Source organism: Neoarius graeffei, chromosome 2 (assembly GCF_027579695.1).
Source record: "Neoarius graeffei isolate fNeoGra1 chromosome 2, fNeoGra1.pri, whole genome shotgun sequence".
NCBI lineage: Eukaryota > Metazoa > Chordata > Actinopteri > Siluriformes > Ariidae > Neoarius > Neoarius graeffei.
Genome location: NC_083570.1, coordinates 4324244 through 4343055, shown reverse-complemented (window position 1 = coordinate 4343055; position 18812 = coordinate 4324244). Strand labels below are relative to the sequence as shown.

The 18812-nt window shown below is 44.8% G+C and overlaps 1 protein-coding gene across 3 annotated transcripts; it reads right to left on the bottom strand.

Moving 5' to 3' along the window:
- Positions 1–3173: 3173 nt before the first annotated feature.
- Positions 3174–10157, bottom strand: LOC132877766 (tripartite motif-containing protein 16-like). Of its 3 annotated transcripts, none has more exons than XM_060913615.1 (6): positions 9488–10157; positions 7201–7296; positions 6815–7048; positions 6511–6682; positions 6253–6312; positions 3174–6178 (listed from the first exon to the last, which is right to left on the bottom strand). In XM_060913615.1, exons 1-6 carry the CDS (start codon positions 10085–10087, stop codon positions 5592–5594), a joined length of 1749 nt encoding a protein of 582 aa, XP_060769598.1. In that variant the 5' UTR covers positions 10088–10157; the 3' UTR covers positions 3174–5591. The 3 variants fall into 3 exon arrangements, with proteins under 3 accessions (XP_060769598.1, XP_060769600.1, XP_060769599.1); XM_060913617.1 differs by having other exon boundaries at positions 3174–6154; XM_060913616.1 differs by having other exon boundaries at positions 6253–6306.
- Positions 10158–18812: the final 8655 nt, after the last annotated feature.

The following is an 18812-nucleotide window of genomic DNA, read 5'->3' as shown; positions in this document are numbered from 1 at the left end:
GACTTCTCGAGTGCCTTCAACACCATCCAGATCCTTATGCTTCAGGACAAACTGAACAGGATGCGAGTGGACCCCTGCCTGGTCACCTGGATCTCCAGCTACCTCACCGACAGGCCGCAGTACATCAGGCTGAAGGACATCACATCTGACACTGTGATTAGCAGCACCGGAGCACCCCAGGGCACTGTGCTGGCCCCTCTTCTCTTCACCCTGTACACCGCGGACTTCTGCTACAAGTTGGAGCTGTGTCACATTTAGAAGTTCACCTATGACACAGCCATCGTGGGGTGTATCAGGGACAACAGAGAGGAGGAGTATAGGAGCAGGGTGAGGGACTTTGCTGTTTGGTGCAACAGGAACCATTTGCAGCTCAACACCTCGAAGACCAAGGAGCTGGTCATTGACTTTGGGAGGTCCAGACCAAAGTCACGACCAGTTCTGATCGAGGGAGTCGAGGTGGAGGCTGTGGATTGCTACAAGTACCTCAGGCTGTGGCTGGACAGCAAGCTGGACTGGACTTGCAACACCAACCAATTGTACAGGAAGGGACAGAGCAGGCTATACTTCCTGAGGAGGCTGCGGTCCTTTAACATCTGCAGGAAACTCCTGTGGATGTTCTATCAGTCCGTGGTCGCCAGTGTCCTGTTTTACACTGTGGTGTGCTGGGGGGACAGCACATCCAAGAAGGACACATCCAGGCTGGACAAACTGATCAGGTGGGCTGGCTCTGTGGTTGGCATGAAGCTGGACTCTCTGGTGACAGTGGCAGAGAAGAGGACTATGGACAAACTACTGAACATCATGGACAATGCCAGTCACCCTCTGCACACCGTCATCAACAACCAGAGGAGCCTGTTCAGTGACAGAATGCTCCTTCCCAAGTGCAGGGCTAACAGACTTAAAAACTCCTTTGTCCCTCACGCCATCAGACTGTACAACTCCTCTCTGGGGGGAGGAGGGGTAACAGGAGGACAGAGGACGGAAAGGAGCAGTAGCCTAGCCTGACAAAAAGCAATAATGGACAATGTGCAATACCTCTCCTGCTGGACTTTTTTCAGATCTTTTTTAAATATATTTGTATATGTAAATACTTAATTTATTTATCTAGAAGTTTTCTAAAGACTTAATTTATCTAGAAGTTCTCTGTTTTTTCTATTCTATTCTCTGTTTATCCTATAATGATGCTCCTGAAATTTTAATTTCCCTGAGGGAACCCTCCCAAGGGGATCAATAAAGTTGTATCTAATCTAATCTAATCTAATCTAATCTAATCTAATCTAATCTAATCTAATCTAATCTAATCTAATCTAAATATGACCTTAAACATCATCAGATTTTCACACAAGTCCTAAAAGTAGATAAAGAGAACTCAGTTAAACAAACGAGACAAAAATATTATACTTGGTCATTTATTTATTGAGGAAAATGATCCAATATTATATATCTGTGAGTGGCAAAAGTATGTGAACCTTTGCTTTCAGTATCTGTTTTGACCCCCTTGTGCAGCAATAACTGCAACTAAACGTTTGCGGTAACTGTTGATCAGTCCTGCACACCGGCTTGGAGGAATTTTAGCCCGTTCCTCCGTACAGAACAGCTTCAACTCTGGGATGTTGGTGGGTTTCCTCACATGAACTGCTCGCTTCAGGTCCTTGCACAACATTTCCAGTGGATTAAGGTCAGGACTTTGACTTGGACATTCCAAAACATTACATTTATTCTTCTTTAAGAATAAAGTTAAAATAAAGTGCTTAAGGTAAAAAAAAAAAAATTAAAAAAAGTGCTTAGGGTCATTGTCTTGCTGCATGACCCACCTTCTCTTGAGATTCAGTTCATGGACAGATGTCCTGGTCCTGACATTTCCCTTTAGAATTCGCCGCTATAATTCAGGATGCATTGTTCCATCAATGATGGCAAGCCATCCTGGCCCAGATATAGCAAAACAGGCCCAAAACATGATACTACCACCACCATGTTTCACAGATAGGATAAGGTTCTTATGCTGGAATGCAGTGTTTTCCTTTCTCCAAACATAACACTTCTCATTTAAACCAAAAAATTCTATTTTGGTCTTATCTGTCCACAAAACATTTTTCCAATAGCATTCTGACTTGTCCACATGATCTTTAGCAAACTGCAGATGAGCAGCAATGTTCTTTTTGGAGAGCCGTGGCTTTCTCCTTGCAACCCTGCCATGCACACCATTGTTGTTCAGTGTTCTCCTGATGGTGGACTCATGAACATTAACATTAGCCAAGGTGAGAGAGGCCTTCAGTTGCTTAGAAGTTACCCTGGGGTCCTTTGTGACCTCACTGACTATCACACGCCTTGCTCTTGGAGTGATCTTTGTTGGTCGACCACTCCTAGGGAGGGTAACAATGATCTTGAATTTCCATCATTTGTACACAATCTGTCTGACTGTGGATTGGTGGAGTCCAAACTCTTTAGAGATGGTTTTGTAACCTTTTCCAGCCTGATGAGCATCAACAGCACTTTTTCTGAGGTCCTCAGAAATCTCCTTTGTTCATGCCATGATACACTCCCACAAACATGTGTTGTGAAGATCAGACTTTGATAGATCCCTGTTCTTTAAATAAAACAGGGTGCCCACTCACACCTGATTGTCATCCCATTGATTGAAAACACCTGACTCTAATTTCACCTTCAAATTAACTGCTAATCCTAGAGGTTCACATACTTTTGCCACTCACAGATATGTAATATTGGATCATTTCTCTCAATAAATAAATGACCAAGTATAATATTTTTGTCTCATTTGTTTGACTGGGTTCTCTTTATCTACTTTTAGGACTTGTGTGAAGATCTAAATATGTTTTAGGTCAGATTTATGCAGGAATATAGAAAATTCTAAAGGGTTCACAAACTTTCAAGCACCACTGTAAATAACTTAGCATTTGTATCCAAAAAAAACTGTTTACTTTAGTATTTGCAGGCAATACAAACCTGTTTATGTCCCACTGAAAATTTGATGTCCGAGTTAGCTCCATGAATTCTGAAATGAGTAGGGTAAATAAGTGGTTTTGAGCAAACAAACTGTCCTTAAATATATTTAAAAAAAACAAATTTTATCATCTTTGCGGGAAAAAGTAAAAAACACTGTAATAAAAATGCCAAAATATATATTGACAACATACACAGACACGCTTCTTAGGTGTTTTAATAGATGAAAAACTTGCATGGAAAAATCATGTTGAGCTCATTAGCAAAAAGATAGACAAAAATATCGGAATAATACGAAAAGTTGGAAATTTACTATCACAAAAAACACTTTTATGATTCTATACTACACCTAGATTTGCCCGTACCGAACATGCTGTAATATTATATGGGCAAGCACTTACACAACAACGCTAAAGCCACTGCTCTTACTACAGAAACGCTTTATTAGGATCGCTTCAAATGAGTCATATACATTCCCTTCAACAAATTTGTTTCATGACTTAAAAATATTAACAATATACAACATTAACAAATTACAGATTAGTCTTTTTGTTCACAAAATCATCTATGGAAGTTGATGTTTACCAGCACATTACAGAGATAGCATTATATATAACTCAGATATCCTCAAAGACAACACAAGACAGTGCAATAACTTAAGACCGATTCGAACCAAATCTAATCAGCGACAGTTTACTTTAATGTATAGACGACCCTTTGGATGGAATAGTCTAAAAAAAACAATTACAAAACAGTACGTCGCTGCCCCTTTTCAAGAAGCAACTGCTAAAGGAAATCTTGAATAATCCAGCTACAAAATTACACTGATCTCTTTCCAAATCCTTGTTATCGATTAATTGTTCATAATTGACGATGTTTTCATGCTTAATTTTAGTTTTGTTCAGTAAGTTGATCTGAAGCTTATTCCTATCATTTTATTCAGCAAATCGATGTCATCATTGTTATTTTACCATGAATTCATATATTTGCTTGTAGCAAATTATATGTTTGTTTCCCCGGCTATCTATTGATCAATTACTTTAATTATTAACTTTTTTATGCTTTATATAAGTTGACCTTAATATTGTCATTTTTATCTTAATAAGAGGAGGCTCTTGAAAAACCATCAAGTTTCAGGCCTCCCCTGCATGTCTTAGTATTTGGTATATTTTGTTAAGCCAATTTTGTTCTTGTATGTGCAATAAACAATAAACACTGAGCGTGTTCTAGTCAATATTCGTTAGTCATAATGAAAAGTATGTCGTGATTTCACAATGTAAATATTATTCCTGTGCATTAGATAGTTTACATAGAAGATTCTTTGTTTATCATTGCGATGGTGAAGACCGCTGAGCGAAAATGTGTGTAATTAAACTATACACCTACTGTATATTGCACAACTTCAGGTGAACAACCTCTCGATTCACGATCATACTGCGCAGTTTATTTCGTTGAGCAAGACAGTATACAGTTCTTTTTCACTGTGGTGGGGGGCGTGGCCAAGTGCCAGTTGGTGAGTGGAGCACGAGCCCGGTGAAGGTGGTGTGTGTGTGCAGTGTGAATCTCTGTCCCTGGCTGAAATCACATCAGGGCAGTGACACATAGTTTATTTTGAAACTGCTGAAAAGCATGTTTTGTGTTAAGTGACAGTTTAAAAAATAAAAACTAAAGTGACATTGATCCCGCCTGCCTGTTTCAGTGTCCACTAGATCAGCGAAGCCGTTACATTCATCTTTTTGATTTTTGTGTTTGCTGTTATTATTTTGGTCCTGCGTTTCCTTTCCTTCGCAATACAGAGTTTTTTCTTCCCACTTTCCGTTACTGTGGTCGGTCCTCCATTGTTCTCTCAGGGTACAAATTTGTATCCCACAATGGGGAAACCCCACCACCTCATGCACGACATAACATGTTGGATAAGGTCACGGTGAAGCAAGAAAAAAATGGCGGAGAATTTAGGGCCACGTGGCTCTAAATTCATTAATTGTTCTTTGAGGGGAAAAAAGTAATAAAATTTGAAGTCTGAGTGTCAAATTCAGTAGCTTACAGTCCACTAAAAAAATAATTGGGTGTCAGGGAAAATTCTTTTTATGGCCTAAATTAGAAAAATCTGAAAGGCAGTCTACCTTTAATTATTATACATTTACGGTGGTGTAGTGGTTAGCACGTTCGCCTCACAGCAAGAAGGTTCTGGGTTCGAACCCAGTGGCCGGCGAGGGCCTTTCTGTCTGGACTTTGCATGTTCTCCCCATGTCTGCATGGGTTTCCTCCGGGTGCTCCAGTTTCCCCCACAGTCCAAAGATATGCAGTTAGGTTGACGTGGGGCGGCCTTGGGCTGAGGTGCCCTTGAGCAAGGTACCGAACCCCTGACTGCTCCCCGGGTGCTCTGGGCTGCCCACTGCTCTGGGTGTGAGTGTGTTCACTGCTTCAGATGGGTTAAATGCAGAGGATGAATTTCACTGTACTTGAAGTGTGCATGTGACGAATAATAATAATAATAATAAAACATTATACGTTTTAACTTAAATATTAAAATGAGTGTTTTTGTGCAGCTGGATTGTGTTCTAGTGAAGCAGACGACTGAGCAACAACATGGCAACATGCAGGAATTTTACAGAAAACACTACACACTTTTATTCTCGATCACACAATCTCACTGTAGAACCAGGAGACCAGTAGAACGCGAACCCAGAAACTTTGTAGACCCCAAATCCAGCGTGTAGAGGCTGAGTGAATGTGGTGTGGACTCTGTGGAGGAGCTTCATTGCGTAAGAGACGCTGTAGAAGGACAGAGTTCCTGCACTGTGATCCACATACACTCCTATTCTGGAGGGTGATGGACCTCTGAGAACAGTCTCAATGTTGTCGTGATAGAAAGAGAGAGAAGAAGAAGAAGCACACCGCAAACTCCAGGACTGATTGTTGCCTCCAAACCCGCACTCATTAACCCGTCCTTCCCTGCTGATGTCTTTATATGAGACTGCTATGGACACACCACCATCACCGCTCCACTCCACCTCCCAGTAACAACGTCCACACACACTCTCCTTACACAACACCTGCTCCCAGGAATCAAATCTCTCTGGATGATCAGAGTAACGCTGCTCTCTCCCACTGTCATTCACCGCTCTGTTCTTCTCAGACAGAATGAGGTGACGATGTGCCGTGTTGGGATCCAGAGTCAGATAACGGAAATCTAAAATAAAAGAGAAAAACCAAACTGAACAATGTGAACATGTTGGGTTTAATTCACACAATATATTTATGTGAAGTGTGTGTTTGTGTTAGATGTACATTTCAGAAACTCTTCTCTGCTCTGTGGTTCTGGTCCTGAAATGATCTGAACTGCTGCAGCTGTGGAGAGAAACATGGAAACATGAGTTTGTGTAAAAGATGGAAAGAGTTTAAAGTGATCCAGTCAGTTTATTCATTTTAAATCAGTGTTTTAGTTCAAAGTGTCAGGTGAATAAAGTGTCTGCAGAAAAGAAAGCAGGAGCATCGATAAGAAATAACACATCACTGTGTTTCTCCAGCAGGAACAGCTCCTCTTACCATGTGGAGGGATTTTGTTGAATTCCTCCTCACAGAATTCCTCGAGTCTCTTTTTCAGATCTGAGAGAGAATTCCTCACTCCATCAAATGAGAGATGTTGATGGACAGTGACGCTGGATGTGCGAAAATCTGGTCCGATAAGTGGAGGAGAGTGACGTCCAGAAGCTAAAACCTACAGAAAGCAAATGAAATGTAAAACCCACTTGTGATGTCAGACAGGGACATTTATTGTTGCCTTAATGAGAGGTGTTTTAGAGAGTGTGTGAGGAACAGCTGGCTCTGTAGATCAGACAGTGAGTGTTACCTGGAGGAAATGTATGTGATCGTGTGTGTGTGAAAGCTGCTCCAGCTCAGTGACTCTCCTCTGAAGATCAGCAATCTCCTGCTCCAGTTGCTCCAGGAGTCGTTCAGCTCGACTCAGTTCAGCCTTCTCCTGATCTCTGATCAGCTCCGTCACCCCCCAGCGCTTTTTCTCCATGGAGCTGATCAGCTCAGTAAAGATCCTCTCACTGTCCTCCACTGCTGTCTGTGCACTGAGCTGTTAGGACACACACACACACACACACACACACACACACACACAAGATTTAAAGCTCATCTATCATTCCCTCTCTTACTGGGACTGTAAATGACTCGTTGTCCATGTTGTGTGTGTTTCTAGGAGCAGCTCTGTCTCTGCTCACTGCTCACCTTTATAGTGTTCACAGCCTGTTTCAGCTCCTGCACCTTCTTCTGCTTCTCCTGGATTCTCTGCTGGGATTTCATCTGCTCCTTCTTTAACTCACTCTGAGGACAAATAAAATACATTCAGCTTTTTATACAGTACGAGCGAACTGGTTCCATATTAATGTCAGTTCAAAGTACATTCATGTTTCTTACAGCTGTGAATGTTATGTATTGTGTGTGTGTGTGTGTGTGTGTGTTTTGTTGTTTTTTGGCAGTGTGGGTGTGGTCAAGCACCAGTTTGTGAATAGAGGGCGGGGCCAGGGAAGGTGAGTGGCAAAGTGATCTCACCTGTTGGTAACTGATGTGTGGGTGTCTGTTTTGCAGGAATGACAGAATCATGAAAAAGAGGGGCAGAGTGAAGAGGTGGTCGTCTCCCGACTGGAGAACATGTATGTATGTGTGACAAGACATAATGTTAAAGCTGAAAAGCCAAAGTGACAAATAAAAGAGACTGTGTTCAACACCATTTCCTGCCTGTCTGCACTTCAGTATTCCACCCACCTCAGGGACATATAACAGTGGTGCCGAAAGCCAGGAAGACTGACGTTAACCACCAGTGGAGTCCTCCCCACTCAAGAATGTCACCTATGCCCTTGCTGCCACCCAAGAAAGCCAGTACCAAGCCCTGATCACCCTCCGCAAGGAGCAAGAGCAGCGCTGAATCCAATCACAATGTTATGGAAGGACCTGAAGCGAGCAGTTCATGTGAGGAAACCCACCAACATCCCAGAGTTGAAACTGTTCTGTACGGAGGAACGGGCTAAAATTCCTCCAAGTCGGTGTGCAGGACTGATCAACAGTTACCGCAAACGTTTAGTTGCAGTTATTGCTGCACAAGGGGGTCACACCAGATACTGAAAGCAAAGGTTCACATACTTTTGCCACTCACAGATATGTAATATTGGATCATTTTCCTCAATAAATAAATGACCAAGTATAATATTTTTGTCTCATTTGTTTAACTGGGTTCTCTTTATCTACTTTTTGGACTTGTGTGAAAATCTGATGATATTTTAGATCATATTTAGGCAGAAATACAGAAAATTCTAAAGGGTTCACAAACTTTCAAGTGCCACTGTTGCTGAATGAACACTAACCCCACCGCCACACCCCAAAATCTAGTGAAAAGCCTTCCGAGAAGGGTGGAGCTCATTATAACAGCTTTGTTTTGTTTTGCCAAAATATTCTCTGCGTGTGTGAAATGTTGAAATGTTGAGTAACTGGTCTGACCAGATTACGACTCTCACCGAAGATGGATTTAACACTGTTAACCAGAACACATACAATTTTAATCAGTTTTTACAGAATCCTTCTGATTGATTTGGAAGTGAAAGATTTTACATTGTACAGTGTCTGTGAATTCTTTTATCTCCATTTTAAACCCTGAGGTCACCCAAGAGTGTCCCTTTTGTTCTCCGAGAGAAACTGTTTTTTATGTCTTTTTACATTGCTTCGGGTTGCAGTCACTGTTTTATTGGTTGGGGGACATTTTAAGATCATTTGATATGAATTTTACCTTTCAGCATTTTATTTTTGGTTTTAAATATGTCCGGAGAAACAAATCCATGTGTCAGGTGGTTACTGTTAACCCTGGCCAGGCCAAAATGGCAATCTACTGAAGTAGAAAAAACAAAATGGCACAAAACACAGACTGTGACCCTGAGAGAATTCTGTCCAGACTGACTAAATCCAGAGTTTTGATTGATTTTATTTTTTTTAAGAGTATGGGTGATATGGAAATGTTTCAGACAGTGTGGTGTTGTGAGGAGGCTCTGTGCTCGGTAGTGGAAGAAGAACTTTGTTTTACACAAAACCTGCATTGCAGAATCACTGCAATAACTTAACTCACACTGTGCACTGTTATATTTAACCGAATTTATTTAAAATGCTTTATTAAATATTTATTTATTAATTCACATACATTTTATTATGTAATGCTACTTTTGTAAAAAATAAAGGATCATAAAAAGTAAAAAAAAAAGTGTTTGTGTTTTCACGTGCCTCGCCCTGTCACAGGCGTTGGCTGACATGTTCACTAACTGGTTTGACCAGATTACGACCATTACTGAAGATAAATTTAACACTCTGTTCACCAGAACACAGACAATTTTAATCAGCTTTTACAGAATCCTTCTGATTGAGACACACATTGAAATTAAAGTTCAAATCATATCACTGACTAAAGCACCTGTTTCTAGATGGGAAACTATAATTAAGATGATTTAATTCTGGAAAGATTTCTAGTTCTCACCTGTTTCTCAGCTCTTTCTGCTGCGGCTGTGACGGTGTCGTGACCTTTGTGATTTTCCATCATACACAAATAACAGATGCAGGTTTGATCAGTACGACAGTAGATCTCAATCAGCTTGTGATGTTCAGAGCAGATCTTCTCTTGGAGTTTTGCTGAGGCTTCAATCAATGTGTGTTTTTTCAAAGTAGGGTCTTCAAGATGAGGTTTCAGATGAGTTTCACAAAATGAAGCCACACACATCAGACAGGACTTGACAGCTTTGTGTTTTCTCCCGGTGCAGAAATCACACTCCACATCTTCAGGTCCAGTGTAACAGTGAGCAGGAGAAGCAGCTTGGACTTCTGTCTTCTTCACTTTCTCCACCACTTCATCCAGCATGTTGTTTCTGGATAGAATAGGCCTTGGAGTGAAAGTGTCTCTGCACTGAGGACAGCTGTAGACACCCTTCTGATCCTCCTGATCCCAGTGGCCATTAATACACACCTTACAGAAACTGTGACCACAGGGGATAGTCACCGGATCCTTCAGGAGATCCAGACACAGTGGGCACCTGAACTGGTCCTGAGAAAGCTGATCTACTGAAATACTGGCCTCCGCCATTTTCCTGAAATCGCAATGAGAAAGAGATCAGTTTTGTGTTGTCTGAAAGGAGTGACTTCCTTCTTCTGTGTGTGTGTGTCTGTGTGTATGTGACAGAGGGGAGAGAGAAAGAGAAAGAGAGAGAGAGAGAGAGAGAGAGAGAGAGAGATAGGAGGAGCACAAACACAGAGAGATCACGAACACTCCTCTATTAACCATTTCATCTCTCTTAAGTACAGAAATATAACCGCACTGATTATGATTAATTTCATTAAATACACATGGATAATGATGGCCAGATGAAACTTCAGGAAACACTGAAGCCCATCCATAACCGCTTATCCTGTGCAGGGTCATGGGTGAGCTGGAGCCTATCCCAGGTGACTATGGGCGAGAGGCGGGGTTCACCCTGGACAAGTCGCCAGGTCATCACAGGGCTGACACAAAAAGACAAACAACCATTCACACCTACGGTCAATTTAGAGTCACCAGTTAACCTAACCTGCATGTCTTTGGACTGTGGGGGAAACCGGAGCACCCGGAGGAAACCCACGCGGACACGGGGAGAACATGCAAACTCCTCACAGAAAGGCCCTCGCCGGCCACGGGGCTCGAACCCAGGACCTATGACTCTCTGATGTTTAATGAAATTAATATCTAATAAAGAATAAGAGCTGATATCTGTCAAGCCAAAATGACCATTCATGTATTTCTAAAATGGCTACAAACAAGATGTGTGTTATTTTGCAGTTTGTATCTACAACCCATAATGACGTAATATTACTACTGATACTACAAATCTCTTTTTTACACAGTTTTTCCACACAAATGAAGATAAACAAACCACTTAGTGACCTAAAACCCTGATTTAGAACAGAGTGTGTGAGGGTTTCTGAAATACATGAGGGTGCAGATCTACTGAGGGCTCTGTAAACTTGTCCGAGAGTTCACAGCAAGAAGATCCGGGTTCGAGCCCCGTGGCCGGTGAGGGCCTCTCTGTGAGGAGTTTGCATGTTCTCCCCGTGTCCGCGTGAGTTTCCTCCGGGTGCTCCGGTTTCCCCCACAGTCCAAAGACATGCAGGTTAGGTTAACTGGTGACTCTAAATTGACCGTAGGTGTGAATGTGAGTGTGAATGGTTGTCTGTGTCTATGTGTCAGCCCTGTGATGACCTGCCGACTTGTCCAGGGTGTACCCCGCCTTTCGCCCGTAGTCAGCTGGGATAGGATCCAGCTCGCCTGCGACCCTGTAGAACAGGATAAAGCGGCTAGGGGTAATGAGATGAGATTAGAATGTGATGATTTGCAAATCTTGGAAACTTTATATTTCATTGAATATAGTACAAAGACATCATATCAAATGTTGAAACTGTGAAATTTTATTGTTTTTTTTTTAAAATCTACACTCATTTTGAATTCCATGCCAGCAACATATTTCAAGAAAGTTCAAGAAAGTGGTGTCCATGATTTCCAAAAAGAATTTCCAATTTCTCTTTGTCAGATAAGAGGACAGTTTTCCACTTTGCCTTAGTCCAAAAAAGTAAAGGAGCTCTGGCCCAGAGAAAGCAGCAGTGTTTCTGGATGGTGTTTGTATCTGGTTGTAGCTGGGATTTGTGGATGCAGTGATTAACTGTGTTCAGAGACAATGGTTTTCAGAAGTGTTCCTGAGCCACAACATGTAACTTCATGTTGTATTAAAACTGTAACTTGGAAATTAGATGATTTGAGCTTTATATGGGGGGGCCTCAGAAAGTTGGAGGGACGATAACAAAAATTGCGAAAAAAATATATTTTTAAATAATTATTATTAAATTTATTGTAATTAGTTTTTTAATCATTATTATAAAATATAATCATTATAAATAATAATACATCATATCGAAACATTGTTTGCCATGCTCATCTCTCCGATTGCCTGTGACATTGCAGTTTGCGCCATTTATCAAGCTGCTTTGCTCCTCAAGCTAGCGTATTGCTAGCGCAAAATAGACAGGTTTTTGAAGAAGAGACCGAAGGAACAAACCAACAGCTCTGCGAGGCACTGGTCACAAAAAGGATGGATAACGAGTTGAATCAGGTACTACAGGAGGTTATACAAGTAGTGAATTTTATTAAAGCCCGTCCCATGAAACACAGACTGTTTACCCTGCTTTGTAATGAGATGAGCGCTCATTTTGAGGGGCTGCTGCTTCACTCGAACGTGCACTGGCTGTCACGGGGCGCAGTTTTGAACCATGTCTATGAGCTGCGGAGGGAGGTTGCAGAGTTCCTCTCATCTGAAAAGCATCAGCTGGCAGATTGGTTCACCGATGCAACCTGGATCCGCAAACTTGCATACATGTCAGACATTTTCCAGCATCTATATGTACTGAATCAAAGCATGCAAGGACGTGACATGTACATACTCCAGGAGCAAGAGAAAGTGCGTGCTTTTCCAAAAAGATCATGCTGTGGTCAAACAAGCTCCAGGAGGGAGTTACAGAAATGTTCCCACTACGTACTTCACCAGGAGCTGCTGTCATGTGATGAATTGGGCTCCGTCTCTCCATTGATCCAGTCCCACCTGGAGCACCTCCAAGGATATTTCAAAGACTATTTCCCTGACCTCGAAAACACACATTTAAACTGGGTTAGGAACCCCTTTGCCCCCGGTGTTGGTTCTAGTCTGGACTTAAAGTTAGAGGAGGAGCTGATTGAGATGACATACTCAGGTGATTTAAAAATGGACTTTGAGGCTCTTCCCCTGTCTAACTACTGGCTACATGTAAGAAAGGACGATCCCAGCTTGGCTGACAGGGCACTGAAATGCCTTCTCCCTTTTGTAACAACCTACTTGTGTGAGTCTGGCTTTTCAACTTTAAAGGTACTCAAAACCAAACATAGAGCACGTCTACATGTGGACAATGACATGCGTATGGCACTGACGGAGATTAAGTCCAGGGTTGACAAACTATGTAGGAGCCACCAAGCCCATCCCTCCCACTAGTGTAAACCGTCTGTCACTCCCAGACACACACACACACACACAAAATTGAGAGTGGTTTGATTTCTTTTGTGCTGTTCTTATCAACAGTTTGTTGAAAAGTTTATTGTTCAGTGCGAAAATATTTGTGTTGAAAACATGTTAGTTAATAATATTCTTATGCTAAACAAATGTAACACTTATTGAATATTGAATAAAAATAAGAGAAAACATTCTAAAAGTTGATGTTTCTTTACATATTTTGTAGCATTGTCTGTGGATTTGCAAAGGGGGTCCTTGGCCAGAAGCTAATGCTGTTTGGGGGGCCTTGGCATGGAAAAGTTTGGGAACCCCTGGTCTAGTGAGCGTTTATACAAGATAAATTGCGATGCATTTAACTCAAACAATTTCATTTCCTTAAGTCAGTCTCGAAGAAAACTTTTGTCTTTTGTTTGTGTGTGTGTGTTCAGATGGACATTTCAGAAAATCTTCTCTGCTTTCTGGCTGTGGTGGTGAAATCGTCTGCTGAACTGCTGCAGCTGTGGAGAGAAACGGAAACAAAGACAAAAGCATCATCAGGTTGTCTAAAAGTTGGAAAAAGGTAAAGGTGATACAGTTTGTTAATTCATTTTAAATCAGTATTTGAGTGAAAGTATTTTGGTCAACGGAGCAAACTGGCTACAAAAATGAATCAGGAATAAATAAACCTCTGAGCTAGTCCTCATGCTAATGTAACACAGATCAAGTAATCAAGTTTATTTATTGATGGCTGTAACAGTTCCTGATGTGGGTGGAGCACAGAAGCACGGCAGGCGAGAGTTGATGTTCACATACATACATTTTATTGTCCTTATTTTGGCTTTTCAGCTTGCTTGCTTGCTTGCTTGCTTGCTTGATTGATTGATTGATTGATTGATTGAATCATTCAGTCAGTCAGTCAGTCAGTCAGTCAGTCACACACACGTGTTGGGGCCGGGGATCCCCTTTTCTCTGCTCTCCCCCTCCTTCTATGCTCAACCCCTGTGACAAACAAACAAACACACCCACATACATTAATGGACACCAGGTGTAATGATTTAGCCACTTACCTTCCCCGACCCTGCCCTCCATTCACAAACTACCACTTGGCCATGCCCCCGTTGCCACATACTCCCACTGTCCGACTCAGGCCGGGGAGCCGTCCGGCTTGAAGCAGACTCCCCCTGATGGGACAGGGAGTCCGCCACCACTATCTGTGCCCCCAGCCTGTGGACCACCTCAAACTTAAACAGCTGGAGGGCGGGTGATCAGCACATTGGTATCCTTCATGCAGTGGAGCCACTAGAGGGGCGCATGGTCCGAACAGAGAGTGAAAGAGTGACCCAGCAGGTAGTATCAGAGGACGAGGACCGCCCACTTGATGGCAAGGCACTCTTTTCGATGGTGCTGTACTTGCTTTCACGCATCGAGAGTTTATGGCTGATGGACAGCACGGGGTGCTCCTCACCCTCCACCTTCTGGGACAAAATGGGCCCCAGCCCTCTGTCTGATGTGTCAGTCTGTAAAATAAAGGGGAGAGAGAAGTCAGGGGAGTGCAAAAGTGGCCCCCACACAGTGCAGCTTTTACCTTAGAGAATGCCTCTTGGCACTGCTCCGTCCACTGGACCGGATCAGGAGCCCCCTTTTTAGTGAGATCAGTTAAAGGGCTGGTGATGTCTGAATAATTAGGTATAAACCTACGATAATAGCTAGACAGCCCCAGGAACTGTCTCACCCCCTTTTTGGTCTTGGGCCTCGGGCAGGCCGCAATTGCTGCAGTCTTGTTAATTTGGGGACGCACCTGTCCATGACCCAATGGAACCCCAGATACCGTACTTCCACCCGCTCAATTGCACACTTTTTTGGGTTAGCTGTGAGGCCCGCTTGCCTCACCTCATAGTCGACATCCCCGACTCGCCGTGTGACCTCGAAGGGTCCTTTCCACTTCATGATTAATTTAGAACTCGACGTGGGCAATAATATGAGTACTTTGTCTCCTGGCATGAACTCTCTAAGGCACATGCCCCTGTCATACAGACGGCTTTGACGTTCTTGTGCCTGCCGCAAATTTTCCTGGGTTAAGTGCGTGAGTGTGTGGAGTTTTGTGCACAGGTCAATTACATGCGTCCTCACTTACAAATTTCCAAATTATGTTCTTGAGTGTTTGGTTAAATCGCTCCACTAAGCCATCCGTTTGTGGGTGATAGAAACTGGAGTGGATAGACTTAATCCCCAGTAACCCATACAGTTCACGCAGTGTACATGGCATAAACAGAGTGCCTTGGTCTGTCAGGATTTCTTTCAGAATCCCAACCCGGGAGATAAAGTCTCATCTCACGACTGCTCTCACAGGAAATTCCCAAGGGAATCCCCAAGAGATGGAGGAGAGGCAGGGTGCTCCTCACTCCTTGCATCGCTTTGACACAGTGCTGACGTAGACGGCTCTGTGACAGCTTCCCCAGTCAATGCCACACTGGGAACTTTCCGTAACATATTTATGCAGGACCCATCTCTCATTATGAGTTCCATTAATTCTTTAAACCCTGGCCAATCAGTTCCCAAAATTACGGAGTGGGTGAGATGAGGGTTAACCCCCGCCTTAATTCTATGCGTTTGGTCCCGGAATAAAATATGTACGGACACTAAAGGGTAATTGTGAATATCCCCATGCACACATAACACCTTCACCGCTTGTGCTCTCCCCATTGCCTCACCTTGCAACAGGCATTGGTGAATTGAGGTCTGATTCCAACTGGAATCCACCAACGTGTGATATGTATCCTCTTGAACACTTACTGGTATGTGACCGCCTGATCGGAGGCGGTCTCTGGCACGTCGGGGATCCGGATCACAGCTCCCACCTCCCTGGCAGAGCTCCAACTCTGGAGATGCTCCGACTCCCCGCCGCACCAGCACACCGGCCAGGCTTTCCATCTACACTGGCATTATGGGAGTCAGTCACCTGAGCAGGAGACAACACAGACATGGAAGAGGGAGATGGGAAGACACCACGGGTGCAACGGGCCAGTTGGGGAGGAGCCAGCCTCCATGGTAGGGGAACGGGGTGGGGAGGGGAAAGAGAGCCTGGGGGGAGAAGAGAGAGCGAGCGGAGAAGCGAGGAGAGATGCCTCATCGGCCTGCCATTGGAGCTGCCTCCAGATGGTCCTCCGCCAGCTCGATGGCTCATCCCAGCGACGCCGGGTGATGACACTGGACCCATTCCACTATTCCTTCTGGAAGTCAAGAGATGAACTGTTCCAGTGCCACCAGATCGATGATCTCATCGGCGTCAAGATCTTCCACCCTCAGCCACTGCCAGCAGGCGTCCCAGAGTTGCTGGCCAAATGTAAATGTCCGGCCAGCCTCCTCCAATGCCAGCATTTGGAAGTGCTGGCGATGTTGTTCCGGGGAGCGTCCGACCCGCCACAGGATGGCTTTCTTCAGGTCAGCATACACCAGTCGCCTGTCAGCAGGGAGCTGCTGCGCAGTGAGCTGTGCTTCACCAGTCAGGTGCAGGAGGAGGCACGTGGCATGCTGCTCCAGCGGCCACCCCCACGCCTTGGCTGCTTGTTCGAAGAGGGCGAGGAACGCTTCCAGATCATCCTGCGGGCCCATCATCATGAGGGTGCCAGTGCGGTGATGCTCGATGCCCCTGCTGATGCAAGCAGATGCCATAACTCATGGTGATCTTCCTGCTGGGCCAGCATCAAGGCTTCGAAGCATTGCTGTGGCAGCAGGGGCATGGTCAAGCATCGGTCTGTGACCAGAGGGCAAAGTCAGGGAAGGTAAGTGGCAGAATCACTACACCTGATGTCAATTAACCTGTGTTTGTGTGTCTTCCCTAGAGACCGTGCCCTATAGAAGGAGAGAGAGAGCAGTGGAAGGGAGCTCTCTCCCCAACCAGATGACTAATGTGTGTGTGCATGTCTGTGTGGCTGGGAGATTGTGTTTGACTGAAAAGTGTCACAATAAAGAGTTTTGACAACTCAGTTTTGGCCTGCCGTACTTCTGTGCTCCACCCACCCGCTCAAAGTCCTACAGTGGGGCCGAAACCCAGGAAGGAGCACAGAGGAGAACAGCCTCATGGAGTCCTCCCCCTTCGTGGACCTGATCCACACCCTCGCCACGGCCAAACAGAGCCAGCACCAGGCACTGGTCGCCCTCCAAAAGGAGCAAGCGCAAAGGTTCGAGGCCCTGGTGCTGGTGCAACAGGAAGATCGTCAGGCATTCCGGCACCTCCTCGCGTCAGCGGGGTCCACCACCTCCACCGCCACGGGCCCTCCCCACCTCACCCTAATGAAGATGGGCCTGCATGATGACCCCGAGGCCTTCCTAGCGCTCTTCGAGCAAGCAGCAGAGGCCTGGGGCTGGCCGGTGGAACAGCGTGTGGCGTGACTCCTCCCCCTGCTAACAGGCAAGGCGCAGCTGGCCTCGCTACAGCTCCCCGCCAACAGCCGGCTGGTCTACGCGGACCTGCGCCGGGCCGTCCTCCAGCATGTGGGGCACACCCCAGAACAACAACGCCAGTGCTTCCGCGCTGTACACCTACAGGAGGTCGGCCGCCTGTCTGAGTTTGGCCAGCAACTCCGGGACGCCTGCCAGCGGTGACTGAGGGCTGACAACCGTGACGCTGAGGGAATCGTCGATCTGGTGGCACTGGAGCAATTCATCGCCCGACTTCCCGAGGATCATTTGGTGGCTGTTCCCATGGTAGGATCGCAGATCTCCTCTTCTCCTCTCTCTCTCTCTCTCTCTCCCCCTCCCCTTCTGTGTCTCGTCCTCGCCCCATTCCCCCACCGCAGAGGCGGGCGCCTGCCCCACCCCAGCTGGCCCGCCGCACCCGCGGTGCCCTCCCGTTTCCCGCTTCCATGTCTGTCTCTCCCCCCCTCAGGTGAGTGAGCCCCAGAGCACCGGTGCAGAGAGAAAGCCCGGGCCGGGTTGCTGGTGCTGTGGGGAGCCAGGGCCTTGCTACAGCCCTTTCGTATTCTGATTCCTTGATTCTCCTGCTGGTATTGTTTTGTGTTTGTTTGTCTAGATTTCTGTTCAATTTTTGCCCCTGTTTTACCTGCCTGTTCTTCTGGATTGTGTTTTTTGCTTCCTCTGCCTGGGTTTCCCTTGTCCCTGTTTTCTTCAGTTTTTGTGAAGATTTTCTGTCCTGTTTTTGTCTCTGACCATGACTGCCTGCTCTTCTGTGTTTTGACCTCTTGGCCTGCTCTTTGACCTCTGATTTTTGCCTGAGCCCTATTGTACCTCTACCCTGTACTTCATTAAAGAAGTTATTTTCTGTACACTGCCTGTTGAGTCTGCTTTTGGGTCCTCACTTCACCTCAGCTCGCCATTTCTGACAAAAAGTAGATAAAGAGAACCCAGTTAAGCAAATGAAACAAAAATATTATACTTGCTCATTTATTTATTGAGAAATGATCCAATATTACAGATCTGTGAGTGGCAAAAGTATGTGAACCTTTGCTTTCAGTATCTGGTGTGACCCCCTTGTGCAGCAATAACTGCAACTAAATGTTTCCGGTAACTGTTGATCAGTCCTGCACACCAGCTTGGAGGAATTTTAGCCCATTCCTCTGTGCAGAACAGCTTCAACTCTGGGATGTTGGTGGGTTTCCTCACATGAACTGCTCGCTTCAGGTCCTTCCACAACATTTCTATTGGATTAAGGTCAACAAAACTGGGCGCTGGGTGAGATGGCTGCCTCTCCAGTAACTCTGTAGTTTTTAGCTCTTTAAACCTCTTTTTTTCTACCTTTTTTTGCTC